At 33.6% G+C, this 20,105-nt stretch overlaps 1 protein-coding gene across 1 annotated transcript; it reads left to right on the top strand.

Annotated features, from left to right (window-relative positions):
* Window positions 1-1,865: 1,865 nt before the first annotated feature.
* LOC106760014 (protein MAIN-LIKE 1-like) lies at window positions 1,866-2,561 on the top strand. Its single transcript, XM_014643456.1, has one exon. The coding sequence runs from the start codon at window positions 1,866-1,868 to the stop codon at window positions 2,559-2,561; it is 696 nt and encodes a 231-aa protein (XP_014498942.1).
* The last annotated feature ends 17,544 nt before the right edge of the window (window positions 2,562-20,105 follow it).

Genomic DNA, 20,105 nt, shown 5'->3' with positions numbered 1-20,105 from the left:
GGAAATAGTGTGTAAGGAGAAATACAACAATTGATATGGCTTGAGTGTTGTATGTTGCTTTGAAGATGAAATGCCATATTTAATGAAATACGATTTGTGAAGTTCAAGGTGTAACTGTTGCCAGCATCAGCTAAGTATATCTTTGCATGCATGGTTGCAGGCGTGCTTATTAAATTTGGCAGTTACCTTTTATTTCTAGATCCAGTTTCATTTGACAAAGTTTGACTTGGAAAAATAAATTATTTATGTTTTAGAAGATGTATAATTTTTTTGTTAATTTTTTCTTCATAAAGTAAGTTTTTATGAATTTTTTTAATTAAAATCATATATTTTTGACAAATTAAAACGAATTAAAGAAAATAAAAAATGGAAAAGTGAAGTTTTAGGGGGTGCACGAGTTTAACAGTTGAAGTCGTGCACTCCCCCTACAACTTCACTTTTCCATTTTTTATTTTCCTCAATTCATTTTAATATACTAAAAAAATTATTTTTTAATAAAGAAAAATCATAAAAAATTGAAATATATTGCAAAAAAAAAATGTATTTGTGTTATACAATTTGTTTTTATGTCATATTAATTTTTTCTTAAAGAAATGAAATTTTTTTAATTTTTTTTGTTATAAAATCCTAATATTAAAAAAAATGAAAAACATAAAAAAAATTAAAATATATTTTGAAAAATAAATTATTTATGTTTTAGAAGTTGTATAATTTTTTTCTTAATTTTGTCTTCATAAAGTGTTTTTTATGAATTCTTTTAATTAAAATCATATTTTTAACAAACTAAAATGAACTAAAGAAAATAAAAAATGGAAAAGTGAAGTTGTAGGGAGGGTGCACGACTTTAATAGTTGAAGTCCTGCACCCCCTATAACTTCACTTTTCCATTTTTTATTTTTTTTAATTCATTTTAATTTACCAAAATCATTATTTTTTAATAAATAAAAATCATAAAAAATTGAAATATATTGCATAAAAAATGTATTTGTGTTATACAATTTTTTTTATGTCATATTAATTTTTTAAAAGAAATGAAATTTTTTTAATTTTTTTTGTTATAAAAACCTAATATTAACAAAAACAAATTAAACAAATTAAAAAACATTAAAATATATTTTGAAAAATAAATTATTTATATTTTAGAAGTTGTATAAATTTTTTCTTAATTTTGTCTTCATAAAGTAATTTTTTTATGAATATTTTTAATTAAAATCATATATTTAACAAATTAAATGAATTAAAGAAAATAAAAAATGGAAAAGTGCAGTTGTAAGAGGAGTGTACGACTTTAATAGTTCAAGTCGTGCACCCCTTACAACTTCACTTTTCCATTTTTTATTTTCTTTAATTCATTTTAATTTGTTAAAAAAATGATTTAAATTAAAAAAATTCATAAAAAATTATAATATATCGAAAATAAAATTATAAATATTTTACTTAAACTAAATAAATTAATTACAACAAATAATGTATCTTAAAATTTTAAATATAAATTATCTCCAACTTAAATAATAAATTAAAGTAATATATGTAGGTGAAAGTACGTACTACCTAATAATTATTTAGGCTTCCTATTCATTCAGCATGCTTCAATATTCATTTCTGTCCATTCGTGCACATTTATCATTGTACCAACTTTATTCTTTCCAACTTGATGGTTTCCTTCTCAATAATGTATAAACATTCACATGAAAAAAGTGATGTTGTCCATCAATCATTCGCCTATAAATTGATGGAGGAGAGAAAGCATAAGCAAAGGCATTGTAAGCATTGTATTATGAGAGAAAGCATTGTATTCTGAGAGAAAGAAGTGCGTTTTTCTATCCCTCTTTCTTTTTACACCCAAGTATAAAAAAATATACGTAATGGCATTTGCACGTCATCTTCCCGTAGATATGTCTCTCTTACGTCTTCAAGATAAACACGTTGTCAAGGCAATTTGGGAAGGAATCGAAAGAGTTCTTCGACCAAGAAGACATGCAATCTGGATAGCTAAACATGTCAACGAAGTCGATGCTAGAGTTATGAATATACTAGAAGCAATAGGATTTAGCCATATTTTGAAAGTTTCAAATATGGAAATAAATCATGTGCTAGTGAATGCTTTGGTCGAGAGGTGGAGAATGGAAACTCATACTTTCCACTTGCCTCTTGGGGAAAGTACAATAACACTGGAAGACGTTGCTTTGCAACTAGGGCTTCCAATTGAAGGTCATGATGTCACTGGCATCAGCAGTGGACCTCTCACATTATTTTGTCAGCAGCTACTAGGACATGTTCCTCCGAAAAATACTATCAGAGGCAACAAAATAAAATTTTCCTGGCTGAATAATACGTTTCGCCTGTTACCTGATGACGCCACCCATGAGGTAGTGGAACAATACGCAAGAGAGTACATGTTGCTGCTAATTGGCAGCATACTAATGCCAGATACTTCTGCAAGCATGGTACATTTAATGTATCTACCACTTTTAGCTGACTTACATACGGTGGCAAACTATAGCTGGGCATCTGGAGTTCTTTCATGCTTGTACCGTTCCCTTGATCATGCGACTACATGATATTGTTACAGTGTTGGGCATGGGAAACAATAACATGCATTGCTCTGCAAATACATAAGGTAACTCAGGACGACATTTACGGCGATGTTGTTTTTCCATTGGCAAAAAGATGGTGTCGAACAACACAATCAATATTCCACGACACCACAACTTTTCAACAATTTCGTTAGAAATTGGATGACCTTTCACCGAAACAAGTATTCTACATTTTTATGGAATCCCTACAGATGTGATGGAATCCCTCAGTTGTAGAATTCCACCACTCAGACCGTGTTATACGTCAATTTGGATTTCGACAACCTGTCCCACAACCACTGATAAATCTGGACGACATACATAAAGAGGATATGAGAGGACGAGTAGACTAGGATTGACAAGATCACCATAAACAGTGGATTGGTATATGGAATGACCGTCAAAATCATATATTTACCAGTGTTCCATTCCACAGAAATGGCCATTGGCGTGGCAATTCAGAGTATATGCAATGGTATATAAGTCATACTATCCACTATATTGCTTTAATTGAAGATGACTCATCGGACGAAGAGCTAGAACAATATGATTAAAATTCCATTCTTTAATGTTTGTTTTTTGGTACGAAAGTAACCATAAATTTGTTATGCACAGTATGACCAGGATAATGAACAACATTTTCAACCACCATCTGCATATTGTTCATGACCACCGTACGACGTCTCACAAAGGTCTTCCTTTCAGCACTTGAACTGTCCATATCCATCTTCGTATCCTCATGGTGGAAGCTCTTATGATTACTTTCCATCGTCAACACCATTCAGTGTAGGTCCGTCAACATTTAGTGCGGGGCCTTCGCATCATTTTGGAACCTCCACGACGACTCCTCCGTCTGCATACCAACACGCGTCTGTTACCAACAAGGAGTATTGGTAAAACCTGAAGAATTATTTTGATGATGCTGCAAGAAGTATTGTTTGAAGAGAACATTAGATTTATTTAAAAAGCAACTTGTAGATTTTGAATGTAGTAGGAAAATATTAAACCTTGTAATTTTTACTAGAATAATCGATTATGGACAAGCTATAATCGATTATCACATGCATTTTGTACTAGAATAATCGATTATCATGANCTTCTTGTTTGTCAATTTGCAGCTGTCTTATTTTACCTCAAATTTCTAATTTCTTAGTCTAACAAATATTGTCTGAGAAGTTTTTTCTTCTCTAGTTTCTGAAACTTGAAAGAAAGATTTGTGTGCTTTAAGTTTCTTAAGAAAAGCCTGAAGTAGTTGACAAAGTTGGGGGATAAAATTCTTTGGACCAAGATAAAAAAATTTATTGAATTAAATTTGATTACTGCATATTGTTTGAATTGATGTATATGTTGTTTTGATATGCACAACTGAATTCATGGGGTTGAACAGACTGGGATATGAGAATGCATGAATCATAGTTGCTATTTGGGAAGGTATAAATTATGCTGTCAAAATTAATTTTTGAACTACTTGTGCTAGTAGAAATGCTTTCCTGTTAAACCTGAAGCAATTGTGATGTGATCATATTCATTTAATCTACTATTGCGTTCATTATAGTTTATAAATTAGTGGTTGAATCATAAACATCTAAATTATTTGATAAATGATTGTTGATTTCATGGGTAAATTGAGTATGCTAAAAGTTGGATTTCATTTACTAAGAATTATTGAAACTGTTTTGGAATTGCAAATACTTATCTGGCTTGTAAGCATTTCTCCATTGTTTTGGGCTGAACAGATCTTAAAATATTTTTCAATCTGTTTGTGAGTGCATAAGAAATTTTTGTTTGACATCTTATGACATGATCTTGTGATACCTGGTACCCATTTAAGGGAGAGATATATAAGGTTGTTAGATATCTGGTTATTCATCTATACTTTGGTATTTCATCATGTATTTGCCTCTCATTTTATAAAAGTTCAAATTTTATAAATTGCATCTCTCTTTTGATGAGGGTGAGAGCCATTTAAGGGAATATCTTTACTCTATGATCTTAGAAGACATTTTATGAATGATAGATGTGTTTTAGGTTGAAAAATTGGCCCAAATATCTGTTTTTCGGAAATTAACGTCAACAATCGATTACCAAAGGGTCATAATTGATTATCTCGGCCTAAAAATTTAGATTTTGACAATTTTGAACACAAATAATCGATTATTATCAGCGTAAAAAAAACTTTTTTAATTTTTTTTTCTATTTTTCTTTCAAAAGGGATTATTACATTTAGGGAGAGTACTTTTAAAGGACTTAAATCCTTTTTAATTTACCTATTTTATAGGGAGCATAAACTTTAGTTGATTTTTTTTTAAAAGAAGGGGTGAAGCTTTTGATTGAGAACTTTTGTGATAACTGAAGTCTTGCCCAAAGAACTTACTTTGATAAAATTTATGAGTGGCAGCAAGCTCATGAAGATTAAGTGGTTGATCAATTTCATGAAATTGATGTTCGCCTATCTAACATTGAGAGTCATCTCAATATCCCACCTACTGAAAGATCCCCTAGCCCTGAATTCTAGGTTTTAGGCCACTAAGATTGTTTGTTCTGTTATTTTCTTTGTGGTATTTAGTATTGATCTTTATGAATTTCATGTAATTCCTTTCTGTTCTTAATATAATGAGCTTTTATGTCAATCTTATGCATATATTATATAATTGAGAGGGAACTCATATTAAGGGGGAGACTTTTACATTATTCTTTTTGCTTATGATCGAAAAGGGGGAGAAGAATTATAAGGGGAGAAATATTTTACAATTGTACAGGTACTGCTAACTTTGTGGTTGTCTATTAGCTTGTATGTGTTGCAGGTAAACCAAAGTTGCTTTTAAAAGTGAATTTTTGATCATCATCAAAAAGGGGGAGATTCTTACCAATAAGGAGTATTGGTAAAACCTGAAGAATTGTTTTGATGATGCTGCAAGAAGTATTGTTTGAAGAAAACATTAGATTTATTTAAAAAGCAACTGGTAGATTTTGAATGTAGTAGGAAAATATTAAACCTTGTAATTTTTACTGGAATAATCGATTATGGACAAGCTATAATCGATTATCACATGCATTTTGTACTAGAATAATCGATTATCATGAAGCAATAATCGATTATCACAAGTCATACTTGAATAATCGATTATCACTTCATATAATCGATTATCACTTTTTGAAAACTCTGTAACGGACTTGAATAATCGATTATCACTTACAATAATCAAATATTCATGGTAGTTGGGAGCTGACCTTTGGCATTCAGTGTACTTGGCTATATAATTGGTTTTTGTAATCTTCAGAAGCAACGTTTTGAACTAAGAAAGATTTATAGAACACTGTGTGTTAGAGGAATGTTCTCAGAAGCGTTTTTTCATTGTTCCCTTGCTTGGTCTCGTGAAAGGAGAGGCTTGCGTATCGTGTGTCGATAGTCGGAGCAGACTCTCTTCGAGTTAGCAAGGTGCTCTGCCTGGTCTTGTGAAAGGAGAAGCTCGCGAATCGTTGGTCGATTGCCAGAGCGGTTCTCTTCAAGTTGGTAGAGTGGTCTTCTTCTGGTTCGCTCGTCGAAGGAAGGTTCTTTTATATTTTGTTCACTTAATTGTAATCTATGAGATTGTTTTTAGTGGAATTGTTAATCACTCTTTACAATGATTAACGACTGGACGTAGATTCTGTTGAATCGAACAAGTATAAAAATACTCGTGTGATTTTTCTATTCCCTACACTCATTTTAGTTTACGCATATTAACTGTTTGATTAATTTTCTGAAAGAAAATTATTTTTGCAAAAAAGGACCAACTTCGTTTTAACAGTGATTGAACACGCTTATACGCTCTCTTAGTTTTTAATTCCGCTGCGTTATACTCTTCGAAAAATACCCCCTCCGATACGAACAATCGGTATCAGAGCTTGCTTTGATAGTTTTTCAAAAAATATTTGCGAAAATGGTCGGTCACAATCAAAACCTTGTATATGCTGAGGGTGCTTCCATTAACAGACCTCCACTTTTTACTGGTGATAACTATGCCTTCTGGAAAGTTAGAATGGAAATTTTTATGGGTCTGTTGATAGAGGCATCTGGGAAGCTGTACAAAATGATCCTTATATCCCTATGAGCCAGTTGATGGTGTAGAAGTAGAGAAATCATATTTTGACTGCACTACAGAGGAAAATAGAAGAGCCCAATTTGATTTTAAGGCTAGAAATATAATTTTATCTGCACTAACCCCTAATGAATTCTTCAAAGTTTCTGTTTATAAAAGTGCATAAGAAATGTAGAAATTTTTAAGACTCAGTTATAATGAAGTCATAGATGTGGATAAGTTGACACCGTGTGATTCAAGCTCTACATCAAACTCCTCAAGCTCAAGAGATTTTAATGAGGAAGAAAATATATGCTTAATGGTAAATAGTGAAAGCAAAATCCTGAAGAAGAAGAAGAAGAACAATCAAGGCTCCACATCAAGCTTCAAATGTTATGGATGTGGTGAAAGAGGCCATGTGAAAGCTGATTGTTCAAGCAACAAAAGAAAAGCAAAGAAATCTCACAAAAAGAAGAAGGCCTACATTGCTTGGGAAGATAATGCATCAAGCACTTGCAGTTCAAGTGATTCTATTGAAGAAGCAAACCTATGTTTGACAGTTGCTACTGATGACACTACAAGCCAAGTAAGTGGCTCTAGNCTTGACACTAGTGAGTTTGATTTACAAAAATCTATTCTTGAATTGTGAAATGAATCTGAGAAATTAGATGCGGATCATAAAAAGCTTAAGAAAGAGCATGATGAATTGAAATTGAAATATGACAAATTGCTTGATGATGAAGTTGTTTTAAGAAACAAAATTAGTAATTTAGAAACTAAATTGTCTGATGCCAATGCTACTAGTGAACCTGTTAAGTGTTTGTCTTGTAAGAGTCATATGTTTGATATTGACATACTTGAAAACTTACTTGCAAAGGCAACCAAGAATATTTCACATGCTAAAAAAACTTTAATAAAGGCAATGTTAAAAATAGAAACATGCATCAAAATTATAAGTCCAAAGTAAGAAAAACTCATAGAGTTTGGGTTGAAAAAGGGACTTTTGTTAAAAATAAAGTGAGTAATGTGTGTTGTTTTTAGTGTATGAAGCATGGTCACACGTCAAACAAATGCAACATTAAACATTTTGGAGTTCCAAATGGAAAATATACTTGGATTCATATCGTAAAGTAATATGTCTCTAACCTCAAGGACCCAAATAAGATTATGGGTACCAAAAACTCTATTGCTTTGTCTTGCAGAATAAGTTTTTCAAAAGGAGAAGAGAACTTTATGATACTTTGCTTTTGGAATTGATGCTCCAAGCCAGGAAGTGAGTCAATCAAGTGATATCCAAAGCTTTGGTTCGAGCACCAAGTGATTGAGTTAAGTAGTATTTAACCTGTACCGCTGCATCTCTGCTTGATCTTAAAATCTTTGATTACTATTATATTCATTTCTATTTGGGCAAATGATATGTTCATCACTAATTCATTTATCCGGTGGTGTGTTCTTATTTGTTTTAACACTTTAATCAGTAAAATTCTTCTATTATGAGATATTCATGTGCTAAATTTAATCTTTTGGAATGAATAGTCATTGTGCAATTGTTACTTCAATGATTTGTTTTTATTTACAAATTGAATCTGTGTTTAACTGGCTCAGTATTCAATTCCATGAGTACTTTAAAGTTAGCCTTGGTATAATTTTTTATCAAGCATCAAAAGCAATGAAAAATTAATTTGAATGAGCTAGTTGATAGTTTCTATCTGCATTTCTGGATGATTAAGACGATTGATGATTAAATTGACAATTCTGTCTCGAAGCTGTTTCTGTGAAGATTTATTTTTTTTCAAATCCATCCCATATGAGATTTGTTTATACACATTGAGAGCTTGGATACAGTAAATTAACTGATCAAATTTGCATAATTGTGCTATAAATTATTTGGTTTAAAAGATTATTGAAAGATAAAATCTAAATCAGCTTTTGTGTTAAATTTTGGTGTGAAAATCACAAAGGAATAGTCTTTTAAAATAAGTTAGGCAAAACTGGAATTCCTTGGTTGAGTCAATTTTTTAATTTTTGGTTTACCACTAGTTTAATGTTGAAGATCTTGTAATAATTTCATAGTGTCTTATTGAAGTTTTCTAAATTGTTTTTTAGACCAATTAGGTGTCCAAAAGTTGTTTGATTCAAAAGAAACTTCTAAATCCTTCTAAAAGGATGAAAGAACAGCACAAGCTTAAATCTGAAAACTGATACACCCAAATTTGACTATTTTTTAAATGTCTCATAACTTCTTGTTTGTCAATTTGCAGCTGTCTTATTTTACCTCAAATTTCTAATTTCTTAGTCTAACAAATATTGTCTGAGAAGTTTTTTCTTCTCTAGTTTCTGAAACTTGAAAGAAAGATTTGTGTGCTTTAAGTTTCTTAAGAAAAGCCTGAAGTAGTTGACAAAGTTGGGGGATAAAATTCTTTGGACCAAGATAAAAAAATTTATTGAATTAAATTTGATTACTGCATATTGTTTGAATTGATGTATATGTTGTTTTGATATGCACAACTGAATTCATGGGGTTGAACAGACTGGGATATGAGAATGCATGAATCATAGTTGCTATTTGGGAAGGTATAAATTATGCTGTCAAAATTAATTTTTGAACTACTTGTGCTAGTAGAAATGCTTTCCTGTTAAACCTGAAGCAATTGTGATGTGATCATATTCATTTAATCTACTATTGCGTTCATTATAGTTTATAAATTAGTGGTTGAATCATAAACATCTAAATTATTTGATAAATGATTGTTGATTTCATGGGTAAATTGAGTATGCTAAAAGTTGGATTTCATTTACTAAGAATTATTGAAACTGTTTTGGAATTGCAAATACTTATCTGGCTTGTAAGCATTTCTCCATTGTTTTGGGCTGAACAGATCTTAAAATATTTTTCAATCTGTTTGTGAGTGCATAAGAAATTTTTGTTTGACATCTTATGACATGATCTTGTGATACCTGGTACCCATTTAAGGGAGAGATATATAAGGTTGTTAGATATCTGGTTATTCATCTATACTTTGGTATTTCATCATGTATTTGCCTCTCATTTTATAAAAGTTCAAATTTTATAAATTGCATCTCTCTTTTGATGAGGGTGAGAGCCATTTAAGGGAATATCTTTACTCTATGATCTTAGAAGACATTTTATGAATGATAGATGTGTTTTAGGTTGAAAAATTGGCCCAAATATCTGTTTTTCGGAAATTAACGTCAACAATCGATTACCAAAGGGTCATAATTGATTATCTCGGCCTAAAAATTTAGATTTTGACAATTTTGAACACAAATAATCGATTATTATCAGCGTAAAAAAAACTTTTTTAATTTTTTTTTCTATTTTTCTTTCAAAAGGGATTATTACATTTAGGGAGAGTACTTTTAAAGGACTTAAATCCTTTTTAATTTACCTATTTTATAGGGAGCATAAACTTTAGTTGATTTTTTTTTAAAAGAAGGGGTGAAGCTTTTGATTGAGAACTTTTGTGATAACTGAAGTCTTGCCCAAAGAACTTACTTTGATAAAATTTATGAGTGGCAGCAAGCTCATGAAGATTAAGTGGTTGATCAATTTCATGAAATTGATGTTCGCCTATCTAACATTGAGAGTCATCTCAATATCCCACCTACTGAAAGATCCCCTAGCCCTGAATTCTAGGTTTTAGGCCACTAAGATTGTTTGTTCTGTTATTTTCTTTGTGGTATTTAGTATTGATCTTTATGAATTTCATGTAATTCCTTTCTGTTCTTAATATAATGAGCTTTTATGTCAATCTTATGCATATATTATATAATTGAGAGGGAACTCATATTAAGGGGGAGACTTTTACATTATTCTTTTTGCTTATGATCGAAAAGGGGGAGAAGAATTATAAGGGGAGAAATATTTTACAATTGTACAGGTACTGCTAACTTTGTGGTTGTCTATTAGCTTGTATGTGTTGCAGGTAAACCAAAGTTGCTTTTAAAAGTGAATTTTTGATCATCATCAAAAAGGGGGAGATTCTTACCAATAAGGAGTATTGGTAAAACCTGAAGAATTGTTTTGATGATGCTGCAAGAAGTATTGTTTGAAGAAAACATTAGATTTATTTAAAAAGCAACTGGTAGATTTTGAATGTAGTAGGAAAATATTAAACCTTGTAATTTTTACTGGAATAATCGATTATGGACAAGCTATAATCGATTATCACATGCATTTTGTACTAGAATAATCGATTATCATGAAGCAATAATCGATTATCACAAGTCATACTTGAATAATCGATTATCACTTCATATAATCGATTATCACTTTTTGAAAACTCTGTAACGGACTTGAATAATCGATTATCACTTACAATAATCGATTATTCATGGCAGTTGGGAGATGACCTTTGGCATTCAGTGTACTTGGCTATATAATTGGTTTTTGTAATCTTCAGAAGCAACGTTTTGAACTAAGAAAGCTTAATAAAACATTGTGTGTTAGAGGAACGTTCTCAGAAGCTTTTGTTCATTGTTCCCTTGCTTGGTCTCGTGAAAGAAGAGGCTCGCATATCGTGTGTCGCTAGTCGAAGCAGACTCTCTTCGAGTTAGCAAGGTGCTCTGCCTGGTCTTGTGAAAGGAGAAGCTCGTGAATCGTTGGTCGATTGCCGGAGCGGTTCTCTTCAAGTTGGTAGAGTGGTCTTCTTCCGGTTCGCTCGTCGAAGGAAGGTTCTTTTATAATTTGTTCACTTAATTGTAATCTGTGAGATTTTTTTTAGTGGAACTGTTAATCACTCTTTACAGTGATTAACGACTGGACGTAGATTCTGTTGAATCGAACCAGTATAAAAATACTCATGTGATTTTTCTATTCCCTACACTCATTTTAGTTTACGCATATTAACTGTGTGATTAATTTTCTGAAAGAAAATTATTTTTGCGAAAAAGGACCAACTTCGTTTTAACAGTGACTGAACACGCTTATACGCTTTCTTAGTTTTTAATTCCGCTGCGTTATACTCTTCGAAAAATACCCCCTCCGATACCAATAACGTCTTCATCACAAAATGTTTATCGACCTTCCCTAGATTTCCAAAATGAAGAAAAGTCGATCGAAACTGAAAACGTTGATGAAGATGAAGATATGCAGACTTCGCCACCACAACAACAGAGACGAGGGCAACGCCAACGGAGAAAACCAACTTGTGGGACTGGAGGACATAGATAAACCTGAGCTTATCATGTACCATATATTTTATGATGATAAACCTTAACTTAAATTGGTTTATATCATGTACCAAGTATTTTGAATAAGTAATAAAAATTTATTCTCATAAGAATATTGTCTCACTTTCAACTAATATTGAATGGTTCTCTTCAAAAGCACTTCATCCCCTTTCAAAAAAATGAACATGTACAATGATGAAGTTTTTGTCATGAATGCCACCTCCATGGAAAACATATATAACTCATACCTTGCTGCCTTATTTCAAGACGACGAAATTAGGAATGGCGATCATGGGGTTGAGTTTATATGTGACCATCCAAAATGGTTTCGCATCCCATACGACTGCATCCACAAACTTCTTAAGGAAAAAGTTTGCATAGCGTCAGACAAACCCACTAACACAGCAATCAACAAGTTGTACTTTCGTCGACCCACAATTGATGTTGATCAAACAATTTCGTATGAAGCATTTAAGCTACGATCAGAAGAAGATGTGAGACAAATGATAACATGTAAGTCTCACTTTCCCGTTAACGCAGTCATTGAAATTTATGTTACATGGGTAAGATCTCTGGACCAAATCATGGGTCTTATGATTCCAACAAATGCATCATCTTCATCTGTGGCACCAACAAATGACATTCCAAACTCACCAGCAATAATCTATTTCGAAGGTCAACTTAAAGGCGCTGGAATCATAGAAAGTCGGTTTGGTTACGGGCTCGAATTTCGATCAGATGCAAAAGTCACCACCTCAATCAATCACAATATCTCATTCAATGAACTTCATTCTCAAATAAGTGAAATTGTCCAATTTGGATACAGAAGAGTTATCACCTATATCGACTATTGTCGTCCAATCAAGGTACGTAACAACACTCTAATTCATGATACAGCTTCCATAAAATGTGATAATGATATTGCACAGATGATTGGACGTTGGCAAAAAGCACAAACTATTGACAGGTCTGTTAAACGTCCAAACACATCTCAGTACATTGAACTATTCGTCCAAATAATAGATATACGTCCTCCAACTCAATTTGAGCACTACGAGGATCTTAAAGATTGGACTTACACAGACGAAGATGGACAAAAAAGAACAAGATTCATATACCCTTTACGTCAATGGTAATATGTAATGTTTAATAATCTTTCCATTACTTTATACTATTTATAAGTCCTTATAACACTTCTACATGGATGACTGTAATAAGTACTTCTTATGCTTAATACTCGACTTCAACTTTGATTATTGTAATAATAACTTGTTATGTTTATTATTATTTCATATGTTCACAATGTATATAAATTTAAATGCAAATTGTGAAACTAATATTTCTATCCAAACGATATTATTTCCTTCTCAAATAATACAACCAAATATATTTTTATGCAAAAAGACCCCTTAGTATTTGATTACAGGGACTCTGTAATCGATTATCAGAGCTTATATGTCATCCCACTACCAGATGCCTTGGTAATTGATTACACAGTCCTGTAATCGATTACCAGGGGTCCCTCGTAATCGATTACACCAATCCTATAATCGATTACACGCGAAACCCTAGTCTATAAATTCAACTTTTTCTCTCTCCTCACGCAAACCCAAACCCCCCCCCTCCGACAGCAGTGCCCCAAACCACCATTTTTGCACCTCCAAAAGCTTCAAAATCACTTCCTTTGCTACTATTTTCAATTCCAAACAACATATTCTCATTATACTCTTAATTCTCTTCAATTTCCACTGTATCAAATTTCAAATGGCGGAACCTTCAAAGAGGCAAAGGGTTAGGGGCTCATCTTCTACGGGTGCGGGACGTCGTCGCCGTCAACCTTCACCCATTCAAAGCTCGCCGTCAATCTCACCACCACCCTCAGAAAATGAATTAGAAGAAAATTAGCAGAAAGGTATTTTACTCTTTTTAGTGACCGTGAGGTCATTGACCCAAGATACTTGGACACACATTTCTTTGAGGATGAAGGTTTTGAATTTTTGAACATGCTCACAAATTTAGGTTTGCTTGATTTTGTCGCTGATCATACAAGTTATTTTCCTGATTTAATACGTATGTTTTATAGCAATTTGAAAATTTTTGAAAATGGAACCTTAAAGACTGAGGTTAAAAATGTTAAAATGATTATCAAACCTAGTCTCTTGGCTTCCATAGCCAACCTCCCCACTCATGGTTTGAATTTTGAACGAAAAATACTAGATCAATGGGCTGATGAATATAGTATGGATGTCGCAAGACGGTTGATAACTTTGCCTTACAAACCTCAAATTGGTAGAATTCTAGCCGGACCTATGAAAATTGATGCTAGAATTTTACATTATATTATCTATCGTGTTCTTTTGCCATGTCTTTCTAACATTGCCCAGGCTACTAAGGAAGATGTCATTTTAATGTGGATTATAATGACGGGAAAGCAGATCAGTTGGACCCATCTCATCCGATATAAGATGAAGAAGGCTCTGAAGCAAAATGCTCCCTTACCATATGCACTTTTGGTCACCCGGATCTTGGAACATTTTGAATTTCCATTGGATGATGAAGTATCTGGCATACAGACTAGGCAAATGATGATAGGGTCAACAACCATACAAACCTTTGGATATATGAAAAATTCAAACGAGAGATGGGTTCGCACAAATTCGCCTCCTCCATCCCGACGCGGTAATGAACCACAACCTGCACCTGCACAACAACCACCACTAACGCCCCTTCTTCAACAACATACTTCGTCAAATGATGACATCATGAGGGGGATCAATGATCTCAAATCATTTTTGGGGGAAAGCTTCAACACTATGAACGAAAACATTAATTAAAGATTAGAACAACTCGAGCTGAACGTCGGAGACCGCTTCGATACATTGGACACTCGAATTGATCATATGGAGCATGAGATTTCCTATCTGCGTCCTCAAAGAGGTCCACATGGTGGACCTTCTTCCTAGATAGCGTGCTATTTTATTGTAATTTCGTCTAATTTTATTTTCAGTCTATTTGGTTTTGTAATGAATTTCAATACAATAAAATACTTCTAAGTTCAGTCATGACTTTTTTTCCTTTTTTTCCTTATGCTTTTCTTTTCTATTTTCATTCAAAAAATTACTCTTCATAACCATACCAATAATTCACAATGAATCAACAACCATCATGTCCTCACAAAAATTCAAACAATTACACATACAAAACCTCTATTTATGCTTTAAAAGACCTCATTAAAAAATTGTGTAACACCCAAAGAACAATCTGGTAATCGATTACAACCAGGCTGTAATCGATTACCAGGGACATTTTGCACATAGAACAATCTGGTAAGCCATTACAACCATGTTGTAATAACTTACCAGGGACTTTCACTGCATTCAATCAGCTGGTAATCGATTACAATGGGTCTGTAATCGGCCCAATTTTGCCTATAAAGCTGAAGTCGTGCAGGGAGGGTACGACTTCAGAACGTTGTAATCGATTACAGCCCCTCAGTAATCGATTACAGCTTCCAGAAGTCATTTTTGGGGTACACGACTTCACCACTGTTCGAATAAACAGTGTGAAGTCGTGCCCCAAGCACGACTTCTCCCCCCCCCCCCCCCAACGACTTCCCCATTTACGTAATTTATGGCAAATTTGCCTATATCCATAATATGGGACTTAAATTTTCCCATTCTGGTACAAAAACCCTTAAATGAACTGTATCAAATATTGTTAAACTATATGACTATGTTAATTCAAAATATCACACCATGTATTCAATTTTTTTATGAAGGCAAGTTGTCAAGCTGATCTGACTGACTTGCAAGGTTGACTTGACGAACTAAATTTGTTAAGTTTTTCATGTTAAAAAAACTATCCTAACCCCTTATTTCTTGGATGGGATGAAAAACTGACACTTATTACCATCTTTATATTTAATGCACACAAAAAAAAGTCTTGCAAACTAATTGATTTTAAGGTTAAATATGTTATTAGTCCCTCAACTATAAGCGATTTTAATTTTAGTTCCTCTTTCAAATTGTGGTACACTTTGATCCTTGTTTTTAAGGAAATTATCTTTTTCATCCTCCAAAACTAACGGTGTTAGAAATAGTTTGAGCTAGCTAACGGTTGGACCACGTGTGATGAAATGTTTGATTACGTGTAATGAAATGTTTGATTACTTTAATAAACTTTGCTCAAAGGGGTGGTTTGTATGCAGCTAGGGGCAAAGACGAGTTCATCATTTAACTACTTCCTCTAGCACATATATTCAGAGAGGAAAACAAGAAACTCACCCAAATCGCAAAATCAGAAACCCCAAAATTTCGAAATCACGACAATAAGGAACTCCAAACTTCAAGTCAGACGCCACTTCCCTTCGCCGCGAAGATGTCGGAACACGAACCTAGAGCGGAGGCGTCGCTGCTACGAAGGCATCGCTGCTTCAACATCCACCATGCCGTGAGAAAAAATGAAAGACGCGCCTAAGCCATTCAAAGTCGCCTTCGTCCTTGCAGGAACGATCCAACACCGAGAAGCGAAAGGGATTCTTCCCTCCTTGCAAAGTACGAACCAGAAATTGGGAAGAGGAAAAGGAGGTTCCCTCACCACGAAATGAACAAAGTGACAAAAAAAAATAAAGATGAGTGTCTCCCTCTTCTTATGAAGTCACGACAGGGAGGAGAAGAAGAGAACAAACCCTAAGCTGGATTATTCGAGAACAAGAATGAGGCTTGAGAAAAGATTTGGACTTTTAGAATTGAAATTTCCAAATTGAATTTAATTAGGGTTAATCTAATATTTGAAGTCTCAATCCAGAGAAAATAATTAGAATTAATTGGCTTTAATGTCAATGTCTTTCTTTTTCTTAAAAAAATAATAAGAACAATTAAAAGAATCTAGAAGTCACTGATCTGTTTCTCTTAAAGGTTTTTTTTTTCAATTAATATTTTAAGCATAATTCATTACCTAAAGTCATTGTCACGTTACAGCCTTAGTTCCTGAATTGCTCTGAAATCAGATAATCGGAGGTCTGAGGGAGCGAAAACGACGGAACAAATCCTAACCAGGCGACATTAATTGAAGAGATTTTAACACCTATTGGCGACGATGAGAATTCCAACATTTGTGCAAATCTCGTTCTGGATGCGTCAACGGCTCCACACCGGAGAGAGACCGTCTCTGCATAGTAAAACACGGATTTAATAAGCGAAATGTTGGAAGTGAGATTGGGATTTGTGGCTTACCATTGGGGAACATCTGGTTGATGTACTCCAGACTACTTGACTTGTCCATTGGTGAGAGCGAGAATGAGCTTAATCAGAAATGCATGAGTGACGATGGTGATGGTAACTTTTGGATTTGTAGATGTTATAATATATTAATATTGCAAAGCGTCCTGATATTTTGACACCAAAATTTTAACACCCATTTCACACTGCGACGTGGCGGTCTACGATTAGTTAAAATTTTTTTAAAATAAAAAAAATAAAAAAATGACGTCACAACTTAGGATCAGATTTCAAAATCTGATTTTCGGTTTTGCCCTTGACCTGTTTCATTAGAGGGAAACATTTTCATTCTTCTCATTTCTCCATTTCACTGTCATTGCCTTTTTCCGGTTTGGTTGTGGCCGTCGTTCTTGCCCATCGCTGACGTTATCCTCTCCGTTCTCTTGTTCGACGTCATTGTCGTGTTCGCCATCGTTGTTCGGCCTTGGTGTTGGTGTCTCATTTCTTCGATCTTGGTGTGGTTGTGTCATCCCTTCGTTTCGAAATGGCAAGTTCTTCGACGAAGGTAAGTGCCATCATCCTTGGTCTACTTTTGTTTTCTCCCTTTTGTTTGAATTTCACAGTAGTATTTGTTTTAGGGTTTTGAACATTTGTGGTTGATGCAGTTGATGGTTAGGCACTCATTTTCCACGAACTATATATCAACTTTGACCAAGGAACTAACAGAGGAGCAACACTCATTGATTTGTGGGACTCCTTTTGGTTGGTTCCTAGAGTTGAGTCCTAAAGTTAGGTTGGCTAGGAATATATTGAGTGAATTAGTTGTGAAGTGGGTTGACTCTAATGGTTGTTTTGTTATCAGAGACTGAGAATGACTTTTGTTTAGGTCTGGGGTTCAGTACAGATGGTAAGGACTTGAACTTGAACTTGAAAGAAAATTATAAAAAAAGTTCATGTGTTAAATATGTAGGGAAAGACACAAAAGATTTGGATTTGGTTTACAAATGTATGATGAGGAAACGTAAGAAGAAGATTCATTCTTCTGATTTTTGTAGTTTGTATATTTTAGTTGGGATATCTGAGTTATTATTCCCCAATCGTAGTGGAAGAGTGTTTCAAGTATTGTATGAAATTGTTGATAATTTAAGTGGGTTGGGTAATTATTGTTGGGGTAGTTTAGTGTACCGTTACTTGGTACGGAGTTTGTGCAATGCTTCAGATGGATTGAAGAAAGGAAAAGGCACAAGCAATGTTTACATTGATGAATGCACTTACATGCTGCAAGTAATATGAGTAAATTTATTTTTAATTGTGTTGTGAGTTGTGGATTGAAATGTATTTTTGAGTAGCGTTTGTGATGATGAATTTTTTGTAGGTTTGGTTATGTGAGAAATTTTTACCTCCGAAAGGTCAAATACAAAAATCTCCTAGAATTTTGCATTGGATGAATGTACATTTGGGAGACAACATTGTGAAACAAGCTTTGCAAAGTGGTGTAGTATGATGTTTAATGTTTGAGTTATTTATTTTATGATGTATGTGTTGCTGGTATGATATTATTTGTTGAATTTCAGGTTCTTGATGATTTTGATGTTGGCGCAACGAATGATTACAAAGATGACGAACCTAGCTTGAAAACTAAAGTTGATAAACCACCCTCCGCAAATAAAATATTGAAACGAAGCCTCAAAGATAGTATTATGCGTACGTTGGTGCAACAACAAAATCTAGTTGCAGGGCTTAAAAGGGAGGTTGTTAATTTGGACGAAGAAGTTGCTTTTGAAAAATCTAGACGAAGAGGACTGGAGGAAGGTGGACCGAGTGTGGCATGTGAAGATCCTTCCTTCTCCCCGGGAGGCATTTCCCCGGAAAAGAATTTCCTTTAGAGCCATGTCCACTGATGCAGCTGCATTGAAGACTTATGTCAGGAAGGGTTCACAACCGCGGTTCAAGAGCAAAGCTCTTAAAACTCCTTTTACTAGAACTCTAAGAATAAAACATGTGTGACATTATGATATGTTTATAGATTTTAAACTTTCCTTTTTGTTAAGAGATGTTGTATTGTTGAAAGATTTGTTTAGTAATTTGAATTGTAATGAATTTGACATTGAACTTTCATTTTGTGACATGGTATTGAAGTTAAATGAATTAGTTATGTCATTGCCCTTGGGAAATAATGTTACGATGCAGTTGTTAAATATTACACTTGACAGATATTGTTATTGATGTTGGACTTAATGGATGAAAGAAACAATGCATGTGGACATAGGCAACATTCTTAGTTGAATAGAGAAACTTGGTTCATTGAAAAAGGGTGTTGTAATCGTTTACAAATTGGTGGTAAACGTTTATGCGAATGTTTTCTTCAATTTGTACAGAAATTTCTTCTGAAAGAACCAATTTTTTTGTACACAGGGGACCACGATGTAAAATTTTCACTTTTTGGCAAACTTTGGATTGGTTTTTGATGATTTTGGTTTTAAGAGTTGTGTTAGGGGTGGAGACTTGATTTTGGAGATCCCAAATTCCATTGAGGAAGGTCTTGTGTTCAATAAAAGTAGTTGGATGAAATCCTGAGTCAAGTGCATTGAAAAAAAGGTGTTGTAATCGTTTACAATTTGGTGGTAAACATTTACGTGAATGTTTTCTTGAATTTGTACAGAAAATTCTTTTGAAGGAACCATTTTTTTGTACACAAGGGACCACATTGTAAAATTTCCACTTTTTGACAAACTTTGGAATTGTTTTTGATGATTTTAGTTTTAAGTTGTGTTGGGGGTGGAGACTTGATTTTGGAGACCCCAAATTCCATTGAGGAAGGTCTTGTGTTCACTAAAAGTAGTTGGATGAAATCCTGACTCAAGTGCATTGAAAAAGGGTGTTGTAATCGTTTACAATTTGGTGGTAAACGTTTACGTGAATGTTTTATTCAATTTGTACAGAAAGTTCTTCTGAAGAAACCAGTTTTTTGTATACAGGGGACCACATTGTAAAATTTCCACTTTTTGGCAAACTTTGGATTGGTTTTTGATGATTTTGGTTTTAAGTTGTGTGTT

The sequence above is a fragment of the Vigna radiata genome, chromosome 1 (assembly GCF_000741045.1).
Source record: "Vigna radiata var. radiata cultivar VC1973A chromosome 1, Vradiata_ver6, whole genome shotgun sequence".
Classification (NCBI taxonomy): Eukaryota; Viridiplantae; Streptophyta; class Magnoliopsida; order Fabales; family Fabaceae; genus Vigna; species Vigna radiata.
The sequence above is the reverse complement of the archived record's forward strand: the minus strand, read 5'-3'. Positions and strand labels throughout refer to the sequence as shown.

Coding starts and splice junctions, on each gene's coding strand:
- LOC106760014 (XM_014643456.1), top strand. CDS start 1,866: ATGGCATTTGCACGTCATCTTCCCGTAGATATGTCTCTCTTACGTCTT.